This window comes from Lontra canadensis, unplaced genomic scaffold (genome assembly GCF_010015895.1).
Source record: "Lontra canadensis isolate GAN:19392208 unplaced genomic scaffold, GSC_riverotter_1.0 scaffold19, whole genome shotgun sequence".
Taxonomy (NCBI): Eukaryota; Metazoa; Chordata; class Mammalia; order Carnivora; family Mustelidae; genus Lontra; species Lontra canadensis.
Genome location: NW_022631013.1, coordinates 20,667,658 through 20,685,413, shown reverse-complemented (window position 1 = coordinate 20,685,413; position 17,756 = coordinate 20,667,658). Strand labels below are relative to the sequence as shown.

Genomic DNA, 17,756 nt, shown 5'->3' with positions numbered 1-17,756 from the left:
CATTCATGTTTTTTTATCCCATGGTATTCTTCTGCATTTCAAACTCTTCCACAATAGAATCTAAGCACAAACACAGATTTTAAAAGCAACTTTTTACAGAAGAGTTCTGTGTGGCCAGGACAGTACAAAAGAATGAGATGAGTGATGAATGCAAGCAGGTGCAGGTGAAGAGTGACAGCCAGAGTTTATGACAGAGGTCAGTTTGCTGTGCTACCTCATTCATTCATTCTTCCATTAACTTCACAGATATTGCTGAACCCAATGTACTAGACACTGGGCAAGCTGCAAGCAGTTCCCTGTCACAAGACTATAGGATATAAACAAAAGATTATGGTTATTTCAAAGGGAGTGGAAACTTGAGGAACCAAGGATTTTTTTTTTTTTTTTCCGACCCAACCATTATTTATATAGGCTATTCCTTGGGGTCATTTAGAGCTACTTTAGTTAGCATATACTCCCAAGTAATAACAGTGGTTGTCTTTGGGTTGGTTGGAGTGAAGGTATTTTTTTTCTGTTTATCCTATGTGAACATCAATTGGTTTTCAAATATTAAAAAAAAATTTTTTTAACTTTTGAAAGTTTTCTTTCATTCTGTGTCAATTAACAAGTACTCATTTACTACAGCTTACATGTTATAAGCTTTAATTATGTTAATCTCTTCCCATTTTTTGAGAAACATACTGCTGTTAAACCAAGTTACTTTTAATTGAGTAGAGTCTTCCCCTCAAGAATGCAAGTACTTGGGGCGCCTGGGTGGCTCAGTGGGTTAAAGCCTCTGCTTTCGGCTCAGGTCATGATCCCAGGGTCCTGGGATCGAGCCCCACATCGGGCTCTTTGCTCAACAGGGAGCCTGCTTCCCCGTCTCTCTCTGCCTGCCTCTCTGCCTACTTGTGATCGCTGTCTGTCAAATAAATAAATAAAATCTTAAAAAAAAAAAAAAGAATACAAGTACTTGATTGGTTGGTTAACATACGGATACTGAGCTTAGTAAAATTATATAACTAATAGAATCAAACACAGGGCTCAGAATGTATTAAGTACTTAAAACAATATATAAAAACTTACTGATTTAGAATCTACATTTTACACAAATCAAAACCACAGTGAGATACCACCTCACACCAGTCAGAATGGCTAAAATTAACAAGTCAGAAAATGACAGGTGATGGAGAGGATGTGGAGAAAGGGGAACCCTCCAACACTGTTGGTGGGAATGCAAGCTGGTGCAGCCACTCTGGAAAACAGCATAGAGGTTCCTCAAAAAGTTGAAAATAGAGCTTCCCTATGACCCAGCAATTGCACTACTGGTTATTTAACTGAAAGATACAAATGTAGTGATCCAAAGGGGCACGTATACCCAAATGTTTATAGCACCAATGTCCACAATAGCTAACTATGGAAAGAACCTAGATGTTCATCAACAGATGAATGGATAAAGAAGATAAAGATGTGATGGATATATATATACACACATATATATATTTATACATATACATATGTACATATATTTATTTATATATTTATTATTTATTTGTTATTTTTATATTTATAATATTTTTATATTTTATATTATTTTTATTTGTGTGTGTGTGTGTGTGTGTGTATACACATATATATGGATACTATGCAGCCATCAAAAAGAAAAACAAAATCTTGCCACTTGCAACGACATGGATGGAACTAGAGGGTATCATGCTAAGTGAAATAAATCAGAGAATGACAATTATCAAATGATCTCTCTGATATGAGGAATCTGAGAGGCAGGGTGGGGGATTGTGTGGGAAGGGAGGGAAAAAATAAAACAAGATGGGACCGCGGAAGGAGACAAACCATAAGAGACTCTTCAGAAGATCTTCAGATCTTCATACGAGATCTCAGGAAAGAAACTGAGAGTTGCTGGAGGGGAGGAGGATGGGAGGGATGGAATGGCTGGGTGACGGGACTTTGGGGAGGGTATGTGCTATGGTGAGCACTGTAAATTGTGCAAGACTGATGATTCGTAGACCTGTACCCCTGAAGCAAATAATAATTATATGTTAATTAAAAAAAAAGAATCTACATTTTAACAAGATCCTCAGGCGATTCCTATGTATGTTAAAATCTGAAAAGCACTGAAGCTAAAGCCCTTACAAGCAGGAATAATAGAACAACATCACATCTGCCTTGTTCATCAGTACTTCCTTAGGACCCAGCAGTGCCTGAAACACATAAATATTTGTTGAATAAATATGTAAATGATATTACTTCTGAGTAGACAATCAGAAAGACACTGGAGATTATATTTATTTTCTGCCAGAGTTCCTAGAAAAGGGTGCTTAGTATTTGCTGCAATGCTGTCAAATTATTTTAATAAAATGTTGGCCTAAACAATCTACAAAGGCTACGTGTAATCTTTTCTAAAACGAGTCCTTGCTCATTGGTCTGAGAGCCCTGTGTCTCCTTCAGTCATTTTTCTAGCCTCCCATCTTTTTTTTTTATTATGTTATGTTAGTCACCAAACAGTACATCATTAGGTTTTGATGTAGTGCTCTATGATTCATTGTTTGCATATAACACCCAGTGCTCCACGCAATCCGTGCCATCCTTAATACCCATCACCAGGCTCACCCATCCCCCACCCCCCTCCCTTCTAAAACCCTCAGTTTGTTTCCTAGAGTCTGTAGTCTCTCATGGTTCATCTCCCACTTCGATTTTTCCTCCTTCATTTTTCCCTTCTTCTAATGTCCTCCATGCTATTCCTTATGCTCCACAAATAAATGAGACCAAATGATAACTGACTTTGTTTGATTTATTTCACTCAGCATAATCTCCCCCAGTCCCATCCATGTTGAGGCAAAATTTGGGGATTCATCCTTTCTGATGGCTGCATAATATTCTACTGTGTATACGGACCACATCTCCTTTGTCCATTTGTCTGTTGAAAAGCATCTTGGCTCTTTCCACATTTTTCTAGCCTCCCACCTATGGGCACATCCTCTAGTTACTCTAGAATCTATCCCTCAAAGCAAATTTATTTCAAGATTTTTAACTACAACCTCTGAGAGAAAACTTACTATTTAACTTCCAGTCTATGAACTCCATCTGCCTGTATTTCCAACTCTATTTCCTACACCTCAAATTCAGTATGTTCAAAAGTAACAATTCTATTCTCCATCAACCATCTCCCTCCCCTATTTAAGAGAAGGTTGCTCTCCATTCTTAGACTCAAGTTTTATAGGTCTTAGAGGAGAGAGACCACCTTGTCCAACAATATCATCTTATAGAGACCAGGTTCTAGAAGAATTAAATGACAGCACAAGAGGCTAATTATTGGCAATATCCAGAGCTACAATCTGAATCACCATACTGCCAATACATTATTACATGCTGGATTTCTGATAAAATGCTCATTTTTGTCAACAACACTTAAATTCAAGTTCTAAGTATCACGTAGATCCAAGAAATCAAGTCCTGTATATTGCTGACATGTCTTTTTCTTTTTTCTTCCTTTTCAGACATACTGCACTTTCTTTCCACTTGGGGTTCCTTTAATATCCAGTGCCATCCTTCCCAAGTCCTCTATGCCCTTGAAACCTACCACCAGAAACAGACTCTAAAATATGAATGCCTCAGGGCTCCTGGGTCTCTCAATCAGTAAAATGTCCAACTCTTGGTTTGGGCTCAAGTCATGATCTCAGCTCATGAGATCAAGCCCGGAGCACCTCCACTGGCTCCACCTCAGTGCAGAGTATGCTTTGGATTCTGTTTCCCTCTCCTATGACCCTCCCCCATCCTCTAAAATAAAATAAATAAATAAGTAAAATATGAATGACTCTTCCTGCCTTTTCTTTTTTTTTTTTAAAGATTTTATTTATTTGACAGATGGAGATCACAAGTAGGCAGAGAGGCAGGCAGAAGGGAGAGGAAGGGAAGCAGGCTCCCTGCTGAGCAGAGAGCCTGATGATGCGATGATGCAATGCAGGGCTTGATCCCTGGGATCATGACCTGAGCCGAAAGCAGAGGCTTTAACCCACCGAGCCACCCAGGCGCCCCATGCCTTTTCTATCTTTACCCAAGGTGTTCAACCGAGATGGTTCCTGATGATTCAAACCCTCAAGCCCTAGCCATCCCCAGAATATCCCAATCTTTTCTACAATCTACAATATCCCAATCTTTTCCCAATCTCTCCTTTTTTTTTTTTTAAAGATTTTATTTATTTATTTGTCAGAGAGAGAGCACAAGCAGGCAGAGTGACAGGCAGAGGCAGAGGCAAAGAGAGAGAAGCAGGCTTCCCCGCTGAGCAAGGAGCCTGATGCAGGGCTCGATCCCAGACCCTGGGATCATAACCTGAGCCAAAGGCAGCAGCCCAACCGAATGAGCCACCCAGGGACCCCTCTTTCCCAATTCTTTTTTTTTTTTTTAAGATTTTATTTATTTGTCAGAGAGAGAGAGAAAGCGCACAAGCAGTCAGAGTGGCAGGCAGAGACAGAGAGAGAAGTAGGCTCCCTGCAGAGCAAGGAGCCCAGTGCAGGACTCGATCCCAGGATGCTGGGATCATGACCTGAGCAGAAGGCAGCAGCTTAACCAACTGAGCCACCCAGGTGTCCCTCTTTTTCCAATTCTTAATGCAATGCTCCATCACTCATTTTGAGCCATGTTCATAGGCTGTTCATCTGTTCATAGGCTGATCTTTATTCTTTGGAAATCTGCTATCTTCCAAAGTAGAAAGAATCTGGTATCATGGAGGTCCTCTTTTCACATCTGAGAAAACCAAAGCCCTGAGAAAAGTGATTTGCCTCATGTTACCTGAGAAATTGATGGTGAAGAATTCTGAACTCAGTTCTCCTCACTCCTATTCAAAGCTTCTAACAACCACCTCTAGGCCTACCCAGTCTTTCCCGACATCCCCCAACTGACAGTGCAAACAAAAGGCAGACATCAAAGCTATATGAAACTTTAGCATGGCTAGCAGCGTCCATCCGTAATGAAGCACAAAAAGGGGTTGCTTCAGTAAACAGTCCTCCAAATGAACTAAAAGTTGAACCCACGGGGAAAGCATCAGAATGAGAGATGGTTAATTAAATTATCCCTCACTATAAATCTGTTGTAGTTCTCCACTGCCCGTAGAACCGAACACTCAATAGAGCATTAAGGTCCTTCCCGGTTGAGACCCAACGTCAGCTGCCGGCTCATTCCTAGCCTTCACTTCTCTACACCCATTCCTCCAGCCATTATCCTAATATGCACGCGGTGCTGCCCAAACCCGGTCGTTCCTTTCATGATTTTGCACCCTTGCACACATTGGTCCTAAAATATGCAGTGCTCTCCACTCCCCCCACCCCCCACCCCAGTGCCTGTCCTCTCGCAAATCCTGAGATGGCTCTCACGACCTTGTTCAAACATCACTACCCCAAGCAAAGTCTTATGAGGGTCTCGACCGCCCTCCAAAACTGAACTTGTCCCAGGATGCGGATTTTACTTGCTGACACAACCAGGAGTGTGGGAAGGACCGCCCCAGTGGTGAACTGACTCACTGACTGCCCTCACGCCCGGCCGCCCAGAGCGCACTCAGCCTCTGGCCCGCCTCGGTCCTGGGGGGGCGGAGGAAGTAGGTGCCCAGAATGCTGGGGGATGCCTGGTGAGGGGACCCGAGCCACCAGAGATACCTGTCTGAAGGTACCCTCTCATGCCCCGCAACCAAAAGGAACCTTCTACCCCTTACCTCACCCAAGAGAGGCGGCAACTCCGCTTTACGGCATTCACAGCAACTGCTGCAAAAGGTGCCGTCAAGTGCAGAGCCGTGGTTATTCTGGTTGCTGTAGGAGACGATCACGTTTAACTGACTGGGACCCCTACGGGGCCAGGCCTCCTGCCGCTTCCTCACCGTCCGAAGTTTACGGATCCCTGAGGATTTCCTAGCTTTCCAAAGTCCTTTCATCGCTTGCCGACGTAACAACTGCAGTAGTGCACTGAGACGACATGAGATTTTAGTAAGGGGAGCAAGAATTGGAGAGCCTGAACTGTGTTTCTTAAAGACTGTGAATTTGCTAGATAAAATATGGGATGCCAGTGAAAAACGTGAAGTCAGATAAACAACGAATAGTTTTTTATTGCGTGTGCTACGCAGAGAGATTCAGAATAACTCCCTGAATTCTGTTTAGGGTACACCCATCAGATGAGGGGGCGGGGAATGGATGATGTAGAGGGAAATAGCAGCTGCATTTAACATTGCTCATGAGGTTGAGGTGCATGACATCCAAGCTCCAGAGGACCATTAAACTCCGATTTACGTCTGGAAATAAAGACGCATACAGTTCCGGCCCTGGCTTTTTGGATCCACAGTGTAATCCAAAGGATTGTTAAGCATCGGATATGTATCCATTTTGACGTGAATATTGAAAACTATAAAGCACTAAATACTGTAATTTTAAGTTGTTTCTACAAAAATTACTATTAGTCCATAGTAAAGACTAAAATACTCCTTTTGTATATTTGAGTTTTCTAAACTTTGTTTTTTGGGAACAGTATATAATGAAACATTTCCTGTTATGTTTTTCCTTCTAGAAACTTCTGTGTACATACAAGCTTATTTGGTAGAAGTCCTCTTACGACTTAGAACTAGTTATACAGACTTAGAAGTAGTACTTGGTAGATTAATCAAAAAATGTAACACCCGGGGCGCCTGGGTGGCTCAGTGGGTTAAAGCCTCTGCCTCCGGCTCAGGTCATGATCCCAGTGTCCTGGGATCGAGCCCTGCATCGGGCTCTCTGCTTGGCAGGGAGCCTGCTTCCTCCTCTCTCTCTGGCTGCTTCTCTGCCTACTTGTGATCTCTAATAAATAAATAAAATCTTTTTAAAAAAATGTAACACCCAAAGGACAGAAGTTATCAAGGATTAAAGGGATCACTGGAACACAAGTGCTAACTTGACACACCTAAGATGAGAAAATTTGAGCACCAAAATGAATAACTTACTGATTGAAACACTAATACATAAAAATTCTTGACTTCATAATAATTCGTTAAAAATGAAACACACTAGTCATGACTGAAGGTTGCCAGGGCATCAAATCACTATTCTAAAACTTGATCAAGATAAAAACATCAAGCATGATGCATGAACTGCATTTCAGTGTAGCCAACATGCTGATGAGAATCCTAGCTAGCAAATGAGTGACAGAACAATTGCCATGTTGCTACTCCTGATGAGATTAACGCAAGATACAACATTCATCAATAGATGTTAAAATTAAGCTAAAATGTTGGTGGGAAACTTTAAAATACTTTTGTAATCTTCTTCATAGGGAACTTATTATAGGTGGATTAGTCTAGCACCCCATGAACCCACTTCACTGATTAATGATTGAGTCTGGGACAACCAGGCGTGAATTTCATGTGATGCGACAGAAATCACACACCACCTGACCTGTGAAGGATTCTTGCCTAAAAATTAAACCCAGGTATAGAGAAGCAATCAGCTAAATTCAGAATGTGCAATATTCTACAAGATAAATGCCCCAGAATGTGCAATATTCTACAAGATAAATGATCAATGGAATTTAAAGAGGAGGGAGGGAGGAAAATACTACAAAATCAGAAACTAACAGGAGGTAAACGTGTAACTCAACTGGTGCTGAGAAGCAGTACTTCTCCAGCATACCAGCAAGGAGCTGAGCTGTAAGCCTCCAGCTGTCAGTACGCTTTAACTTGGCCAGCCAATCCAAGTGGACAAAGGGTAGAAGAATGGGTAAAAATAGCCTCTATTATAGGCAAAGAAACGTCTTTTAAAAATTTAAAATTTAAAAAGTCTTTTAAAAAATTATTTTAGAGCGAGTGTGTGAGCAAAGGGAGGGGCAGAGGAAGAGGGAGAGGATCTCAGATTCCCCCATTGACCCTGAGATCATGCCTGAAGCCAAAATCAAGAGTTGGACACAACTGAGTCTCCCAGGCACCCCAAAGATCCATCTTCTAAAAATTACTCAGATGTGGGATTACAAACACATCCTGGCCCACCCAAATATTGTGGGTCCTGAGGCAAGAGTACAAATGGAATCTAATCCCAATATCTTTTAAGTGTCCAGGTAAAGAACTATCAAATATTATATATCTTTCTACCTTGGCAAATATTCCTTCCCAAGGAACAGAAATCTAGGATCAAATTTGGAATTCCTATATATTACATAAAAGGCAGCACAAGAGCTAGGTCTGCTTGTTCTTCCCACAAGGCCATGAGTCTGTCTGCTTTTACTAGTTTCAGCTTACCATGAGAGTCCTGGTATGCGTGCATGTGGACATGTCTTACACATCCAAGTTCCATCCACAGTATTCATGAACTGCCACTTCTCAAGTGTAAGGGTATATACACCTGTAGCACAGTCTGTTCTCAGGATTTCAGAGAGGCCTGCATCTGTTCTGGGATCAAGCTTTGGGCTGGTCAGGCAAGGAATTCTGGGGCTCTGGCTATCTGGTTCATAGTGGGTAGAGGAATACAAACTTCCAGGGGAGTGCAATCCCTTAGTTCCTTCAATTTTTCATTCCGTGAAGAGAAGCACAGCCAGTGTGAGGATCGGGACAGGGACCCCACTTGCCCAAGTCTAAATACACACACACACACACACACACACACACACCCATGGTGTCATACTATATATACTGTTAGACTTGCCTCTTCCATTTCCTATCATGAACACCTTTCCATTAGCAGCATATTCTGTAAGAGGTGTGTAGCGTTTCTTGGAAGAATCACATTCTAATCATTCTGGTGACCTTGTGCAAAAGAGGCAGAAACATACTACTACTACTATTAGTACCATCAGTATAAATGTAAAATAGGGTTTAGTAAGGGAAACACTTGAGACTAAGTAGTGTTCAAATTCCTGAGCCTTTATCCCACAGAGATTCAGACAGGCACACTTTTTTTTTTTTTTTAAGATTGTATTTATTTGACAGAGCACAAGCAGGGGAAGCCGCAAGCAGGTAGAGGGAGAGGGAGAAGTAGGCTCCCATAGGGCAAGGAGCCCGACATGGGGCTTGATCCCAGGACCCCTGGATCATGACCTGAGCCAAAGGCAGATGCTTAACTGACTGAGCCACCCAGATGCCCAGACAGGACTGGTATTCATGGAAAGGACTCTAACTGAGGAAACCAACTCCCCCATAATAGTCTACATATTCATAACATTTATTGGGGAAGGGGCATGCAGAAAGTATCTAGACAAGTATGTAACAATGGTAGCTTGTTAATGCAGCAATTTACAAAAGGAGAGCTTCTGGAATTTTTGTAGCCCATCCTTTTCTTAAATTAACAATTAGGTTGCTTGTATATTGCTCTTGTAATGCTGCAATGAGTACTGACTTATTTGTGAGTATATAAGAGAAATACCTAGAAATGGAATTAACTTTTCAAAGGTATGTGTATTTAATATTGCTAAACTGTTCTCCGCTCCATCTTCTATACGAGGGTACTGGTTTCTCAGTATCTTTGTTATGCTCTCCTCCATATAACTCAACGCTATCCAATGAAAATGGTGAAAATGGTCTTAGTTATAGGAGTTCCAGTCTCATATAGTCATTGACTGGTTTTCTTTCCTAAACAGATTTCAAGTTAGGTTCGGGGCACCTGGGTGGCTCAGTGGGTTGGGCCTCTGCTTTCGGCTCAGATCATGATCTCGGGGTTCTGGGATTGAGCCCCGCGTTGGGCTCTCTGCTTGGCAGGGAGCCTGCTTCCCCTCCTCTCTCTGCCTACTTGTGGTCTCTCTGTGTCAAATAAATAAATTAAATAAATTAAATCTTTAAGAAAAAAAAAAAAAGGCTTAGGTTCTTGCTCTCTTTTAGCTACAATCTGCCAAAATGTAGCCCAGGATGGGACAAGCTCCAAAGACAAAACTAAGTTCTTAATTTATATTATAGTTATAGCATGTTTCATCTTCCATTTATAGCTGCACTGTATAAAAAAGTAGCTATTAGTAAGATGGCTTTTTATATTAAAATTAATTACAATAAAAAATTAGTTTCTTGGGGTGCCTGGGTGGCTCAGACAGTTGAAGCCTCTGCCTTCGGCTCAGGTCATGATCCCAGGGTCCTGGAATCGAGCCCCGCATTGGGCTCTCTGCTCAGCGGGGAGCCTGCCTCTTCCTTCCTCTCTCTCTCTCTCTGCCTGCCTCTCTGCCTACTTGTGATCTCTGTCAAATAAATAAATAAAATCTTTATAAAAAATCAGTTTCTTAGTTGAACTAGTTATATTTACAGTGCACAAGAGCTGCCTGGGCCTAGTGGCTACCGTGTTGGACAGCATGAATACAGGACTTCCCATCACTGCATAAAATTCTGTTGGACAGCACTGCTCTAAAAACATAAGCTTTTGGGGCTTTTTATCTTCTCATCCCCAACAGCACGTTGGATATATTTAATGAAAATTGACAAAAATGCAAGCACTGAAGCAAAAGAAAGCAGAAAAAAGTTTAATTTTTAGATGAGATATTCCAGGTGCTTTTGTAAGAACTTAACTTGGTCATTCTATACAGGACATACAATCATTTCAACATACAAGTTATTCCACTTCGAATACTCTATTTTAAAAGTTTAAAAGTTTCTAGCTTAAAGTTTAAAAGGCTTTGCCTTGTTTCCAAGGATAATGAGGCAATATGCTTATTAAAACACTACTTTGCAGAACTGAGTACCTTTTAAGTAGTTCATTAATGTTGTTCATCTGTAACTTACAGGTTAATCCTGAGGAATTAGAATCATTATCAGAACTGCATAGCAAAACCATGTCCAGATAATAGACATACCAAATAATCTATAGATCCAGATAACCTGTAGACCATTTAATAAATCAAATTTAAAGCAAACAAATGTTAGGAGAGATACTAAGTGATATCCATATTAGCTAAGTTTTGAAATGCTTCATATTTTTTTAATGTAACGGAAGTTGTAAAATGTTAAGTGGGCAGATATACCTAATAACATTTATCTCATGACAACAAACTGCTGCATGTTTGGTTGTTCGGAAATAATTATTTGGGCTAAATTTACTCTGCATGTGGCACCGAGCAGTCATAAATGGAAAGTGCAAATCCCTGAATTAAAACATAGCTTAAATCATTTATATATGCTACCATTCTACACTGAAACCCTAATGCTGTGAGAGACATTTACAATTGTACAAAGTCTTGATACAGGGTAATAAACTTGATGAGAAAATACAAAAAGGCCACAGGTCATGCACAAACTAAAGACTGTTAAAGGGCATTTTGTTCAGGTAGGTTTTTGTTTTTGTTTTTTGAGGTCCTGGTGATACCACTTCAAGCACATGCTTTACGAAAACAAAGAGCATCTGGAAGTATCCCAACACTTAAATCCATTATTAACTAAAAATAATACCTTACATTTACATAGCATTTTACTGTGTTGAAGCAATTTCACATACTCCATTTCATTTCTCACAAATCCTCATAAATGTGAAATAAGCTAACAAGTTACAATTATTTTATTTAAGGCATTGGAGGCCCAAAGATGAGAAACGATTTATGCAGACATCACAGATCTATCCAGTTAGTATACAGTAGAGCTAAGGTATTCATTTTAATTACTTCAAAAGAAATGAAACCAAAATACTTTTAAAATTATATCCAGAATCTTAGAGACTAGTGGTTTTCAATGTAAATTGCTCCAAAACTTGATATCTTAAAGCATGAATTAGTTATAAATTTGATTTAAAGAGTCTCCCTTAAATGAAAAATTAAGACTCCATACTGTGGTACCTTAGGAGATACTGAAAATGTTAAAAAATATATATATGCCTTCTTACAGCCCTTAGGCTCTCCAAAAATTTCCAATACTAATAAAAAGATCTTTTAACCACTCACAATTTGACTTATTTTAAAACTGGTCCAAACTTATGAAGCTCCAAGCCAATGCAAACACATTCACCCATATTCTGTCCTACTTACTGTGAAATCCTCACATGCCCATTCCCAAGGACCAACTTACAGTGAATGGGTATCATTAAGAAAATACATCAGATTAAACTAACATAGCTCAAATGATTATGAATCAAAAGTCAGTACCTTATATTGACTTAGAAATAACAAATACTGTTTTAATTTAGTAATTGGGTAGTCTGAGGAGAAAAGTACCCTGGAAATCTCAATTATTTATTTCTAAGCCAGTACTAACCTTTATATGGCAAGTCCAACAATGTCTTTTCAGTAAAAACAACGTATACCAAATGCAATCCATTTAAACTCCAAATTACTCAAAAAGCCTTATGTATTTACATTAATCAAATATTCCAGGTAACAAAGCATATCAGGTCACAAATATTTGTATAATATGAATACTGTAAGATACACACAAAACTAAAACTATACTGAATATGAGGTGATCATTCTGTAATGATAAAGGAAACATTCATGACCTTATTATAATGTTCCAGTACCAGCATTATGAAATGTACATTTTGGTTAAAAATAGCAAATAACTTTATGGTTACTCAGGTGTTGAGTAAATTTATGCTGACTACACATTTCCGTAAAAGAATATATCCAGTTTAAAATAAAATCAGGGAAGAAAGTTTTCTAGACCCATTTTTTGTGACTATATAAAGTGAACCATATTATAAGCAGTTAATTTGAATTTTTTGTAAACCATAACAAATTTACTTTTTAGAATTTCTGACTTATTAACAAAACATTGTTTTTAATATACAAACTTTGTCACATTCCTCAAAAGTAAAATTATATGCACAGTAAATCAAACTTCATTAATTATGGAAATCTAAATACAAAGCATCGATGCTATATCACAAACACTTAAATATCTGTTGTATGAATTAGCTGATGAATGGACACTGATCTAATAAACACAGGTTTTAAAAAAAGAATTATGATAAAAGATTTTTAAAATAAGAATTATGTTGACTTGAAAATACAGTCCTTAGTATATTTAGCTTGGAACCACAATATTTTATAGTAAGAAGTCTACAGTGTCCTCTTCCAGAATACTCTTTGAAATAATCATTTTCCGTGTATATCCTTTTCCAATTTTCTTCCATGTTTTCAAAAGAAACAAAAATAAATAACTCTAATTTTAGAAGTATAGGTAGTCATGAAATGGAGTATGTTAGCCTTATTAAACTTTTTCATTACAAATTATTTACTTTATTTGTACCACCAAGGATCAGTCACAAAAAATTCCAATTATACATGATACTGTTCATACTTTAATAAATGAGCAAATAAAACCAAGCCATATGTTTCTTTAAAAGATAATACAGGGAAAAAATTACTGTTTGCAGAACAAAGTAGGCCAAGTCTAGCTGTATAGTGGCAGTTAACGGTTTGTCGACATTACCAAATGCCATCAATAAAACCCATGTACAGACAGGCACACCTCTAATGCCTTCATTTTGTTTATCTACACCCGAAACCTTCAAAGAATCACTGTATATTAAATTTCTATGTGCTCTCAGTTATCAAATGTTTGATATATACATATTTACCAAAAGTTAAAGACATATGTGACATGGTAAGCCCAAATAGTCAAAATGAATTCTAAAAAAAATCTTTTCTAAAGTGCTTAAGGCAATTCCTTCATTTCTTTATTCAGTTTACTAAGACTGATTTGGGATTCAACTGCTAAAGAAATACTAAATGCCTGTTTTTATATGACAACTTTTTTATACCTGTAATACACCCATTACTGTCAACCTCTCATGCATTTCTTTTATAGAAAGCAATCATGTTTGACCGGCCAAAACAAATAGTAATAAGTAAACTAACAAAGAATGTCTGAAAGGGTATACTCTCTTCCCATAATGCATTAAATTGAGCAAAAAGGCTATTTTTTAATTCAAATAACAATGAGAATGTTATATATTATCCTCAAGTTAATAGTTACCTTAATGTGAGACTATTTAAATAGGCACTATTGTTGATTATTTTCTAGTTTGAAAATGAGGGTGGCAAACTCTTCCAGTTTAACTTAACACATACAAACTCAAAACCCTCCACGTTTTGTTCTTTATATCTAGAGACCTTTAAGAAGCACAGTAAGAGGAATACCTCAGATTCTTATTTTGAAGTAATAATTGTTACTACTTCAAATGAATTTTCCAAATGAGTATTAGAAAAGTTTATATGAAGGGTTTCAAATGAAGGCATGAGCACATTAAAGACTCATATGCACTCCTCCAGCCCCTGATTATTATCTCCTCTTCACATCCCTGCAATAGAAGGCCCTCACCAGTATAATAACATAATGGTCTCTGGCTCAAACGTCAGTTGATACTGCATGGGGCATGGAACAAGAGCATACTAGAGGAAGAAGGCACTGAATTAAAGAGAAGACAATTACATAAGACATAACAGTAAAAAATTTTATACAAGAACTTCTGGCTTTTTCTGTGTTATTTTTGCTAAAATATACATGTGTAACACTGTTCACATTAAAGCAGCTCCACCACTAAATTACTGCTTTCAGATTTGACTCTGAAAGAGAATTATAACTTCCTGTTTCCTTAAGTCCTTGAATAATCCCACTGTAGGGAAGAGAACACCCAAAATTTTTTTTCAATATCTCTAGGAAGAACAAAAACTAAAATTCTATTTGTTTGGAGAATCAAAAGGGTATCTATTGACATATTTCATTCTCTCAACTGCCTTATAAAACTACCTTTAAAACTCTCTTAAAAACTACCAATATGTCATGAGACAATGGTGGACAGATATAAATGTCTTCTGAGAAAAGAATACCAAGTTCAAATAAAATTTCTCGTTTAGGTTTGTTTTACCAATGAACAAAACATCCTATCAGTAAGCAGTAAACTTTAAGAGAGAATGAGCTATCCCTTTTCCACAGGCCTTTCTGTAAAAGGTAACTCAGCTATAAGCAGCAACAGTCACTTTTTGGGAGAAGGTTATCTTAACACAATACACTTAAAATGAGAATGAAAGAAAGTCAACATGAGAATGCTCAAGGGATCCTTAAATACTGTAATCACAACTTTCAGTTTGGCTCAAAGAACTTGTATTACAAATTTTAACCAATTTTTTAAAAAATAGGTATGTTCTGCCCAATAACCATGCATGGGTTTTACTCATTGTTTAAGACACTTTCCCTAAGTTTGGGAAAGATTCTTCTATGATGATTTTTGGAAGAATTATACCCTTTTAGAAAATAAATGAATGCTGCAAAAGGATTAAAAGAAAAATAACCTCTTAATAGTTACGTTTGAAAAATTTATGTGGCATAAATAGGAATTTACATACATAGGAATTTTTCAAAACACTTCCTTAAACCATTCCAAATCTTATTAAAAAGGAGACATAAATGACTTCAGTAGAGTTTCAGGCACCTCCCTTTATAACCTATCCTTCTGAGATAAAACTTAAATGGTGTAGGTTTTTTGACCTCATATGTAACTTTAACAAAATTTCATTCCTGCTTGAAATATTAAAAATCAGTATAATTATCAATTATTACCAAATTCAAGTGGGAATTTTACCAAGATAACTATTAAAGGTAGTATTAAACTAGACAACAAAATCAGAGAATAGAAAGCTTTTGAAAATCTTATCCATCATCCAAAATGATGGAATGAAAAGAAGTCTAACTAAACAAGGCAACACATAAAGCATATCCCCCTTTGCCACTGTTAGTGCAGCAGGTAAAAAACTAAATTATCAGTGATTTTAAGCTACTCTGTCTAGAAACTCTTCCTATCCACTCTATTTTGAGTTTTAACCATAAGAGAAATATCACGGTATTTGAAAAAGAGAAAATGATATACAATCTAGTCAGTAAACAAAAGAGGATAATTTAGCAAAACTCAACTTACTTACAAAAGGAGAAAAATAAACCATTGTAAGAAAACCTTTCTAGTATCCCGAACCAATTATTTCAATTTTTAGAAAATCTTTTAAGACTGTATTTTTGTTAAAGCTTCGGTGTAAGAAAATAGTAATAGGTAGTGATGAGATAAAGAAAAAGTGTAGAGGAAAGAGGACAAGCTTTAAATGCTTTCCTCTCAGGTCCTAGGGCTACAATATGTAACTAAACATATTAGAAGAGCCAAAGTAATCCAAGAAACACAAAAAATTAGTTTCTATATAATTATTTAAACACTGCCTTTCTTCCCATTTATTCTTCAAAGCATCAGTTTCTTGCTTGGTGTCTGCTTGCTTGAAGATACTGCACAGTAGACTCCTGTGAGTACTTTGCATTAGATGCTTAATGGTAACACATTCCAGGCCTTAAAGCAGAGCGTAGCAAACCTGATTTCCACCACTCATAAATTTCTGTGATTAGCAACTGCACAGAAAAGGCCACCCCATCAGAAGGGGGGTAAACATATTCTGAGTAAGCATTACTGCGTAACATTGTTTAGGCTGCTAGCTGAACCAGTCATTCCATTTTCAGCTTTCTGAAGTGTTCTCACGGCACTTGGAACCTGCATCCCAGTATTCAAAGAAAGTCCACCACACCAAACCTAAGAAAAGACAAAACAAAGCTTCAGTCAGCTTTCAAATCATTAGAACTTCGGTGACCCTTAAAGTTCCCTTTGAAAGGCAAAATGCCACATATGTGAACATCAACAAATTCCAAATTGATAACCTTCATATTTGAACTGAGGGGAAGTGGAAAGCCTAACTCAAGAGTCTTTTAGAACCACTGAGGCCAGGGCGCATGGGTGGCTCAGTGGGTTAAACCTCTTCCTTCTACTCAGGTCACAATCTCAGGGTCCCTTGACCGAGAATATGCTTCCCCCCTTTCTCTTTGCCTACTTGTGATATCTCTGTCAAATAAATAAATAAAATCTTAAAATTAAAAAAAATAAAACCAGCGAGGCCAGAAGAAGTCTTTGCGGTAGCGGAACCCACTGGAGCTGCACACAATAGAAGAACTAAGGGCTGCAGAAATTTTCAGATGAAATTTTTAGGGTTAATAGGCAAAAGACATTGGCTATTATTACTGTTGCTAACCTTCACAACCAAGAGAAGTGCACAAAGAGCCAATTTCCCTTAGATTGTGATAATGAAGTGTGGCCTGAGACTATAGGAATCTAACACTCCTGTGTAAACAGAGGAAAACCCATTATTTTCTTCCCTCACTTGTTAACAGTAAAAACTCTTTCATAATTCTTTAAAGACTTCTGAGAAAAGTGCAAATGGCAATATCCAGATAAACCATATTATCAGTCTATTAATTGCCATAAATGTAAGTTTATGAAAGATGAAAGTGCTCTGCTTGTAAACAGAGTAGGTACCATTCAGTAAGGCGAGTAATAACTGATTTGGAACAGACTCAAAAGAATTAAAATAGAAAGAATGGATCAGTTAAATTATCCTTAATGCTGGTTTGTAGCAGACATAGCTTGAGACAAGGGACCTTCTAGAAAACTCTTGAAATATTCTAGAAACTCTTGAAATATTCTAATCACCAACCATGCCCTAAAGTGTTTAGTACTTACTAAGTGATTACGGTATTGTACCAAAGAATGTATTGACCTGTGAATTTTATAACTGTATGATTAACATTCCAATTTTTTAAAACTAGCAGGTTCAGTAATGATAACTCCCCAAACACAAAAGCAGCTCTGTGATTATAAAACCTACTTTATAACTTCTTTGGAAATTATTTAAGTGATTTCCAAACCTATTTACTCAAAACATCTAGCACAAAGGTGCAAGGGGCAAATCAATAACGAAAGGTAAGCCTTTTTCAGTAAGTCTTTTCCAGTGGCACTGGAACACTCAGAATCCATATGCAAAAAAATAGA

At 37.8% G+C, this 17,756-nt stretch overlaps 2 protein-coding genes across 8 annotated transcripts in view; both read right to left on the bottom strand.

The window, feature by feature from the left end:
- Positions 1-5,749, bottom strand: part of FKTN (fukutin) — a 67,727-nt gene extending 61,978 nt beyond the window's left edge. For 3 of the 4 annotated variants that reach the window (XM_032860769.1, XM_032860772.1, XM_032860773.1), the window contains exon 1: positions 5,702-5,749. The gene's annotated coding sequence lies outside the window, so the exon portion shown is untranslated. The remainder of the gene's footprint in view (positions 1-5,701) is intronic. The other variant, XM_032860770.1, reaches the window with a different exon arrangement.
- A 7,136-nt stretch (positions 5,750-12,885) lies between these two features.
- FSD1L (fibronectin type III and SPRY domain containing 1 like) overlaps positions 12,886-17,756 on the bottom strand; it is a 73,862-nt gene continuing 68,991 nt past the window's right edge. For all 4 annotated transcript variants that reach the window (XM_032860764.1, XM_032860765.1, XM_032860766.1 and 1 more), the window contains one exon: positions 12,886-16,466. In XM_032860764.1, coding sequence (XP_032716655.1) covers positions 16,344-16,466 — 123 coding nt within the window. In that variant the 3' untranslated portion in view covers positions 12,886-16,343. The remainder of the gene's footprint in view (positions 16,467-17,756) is intronic.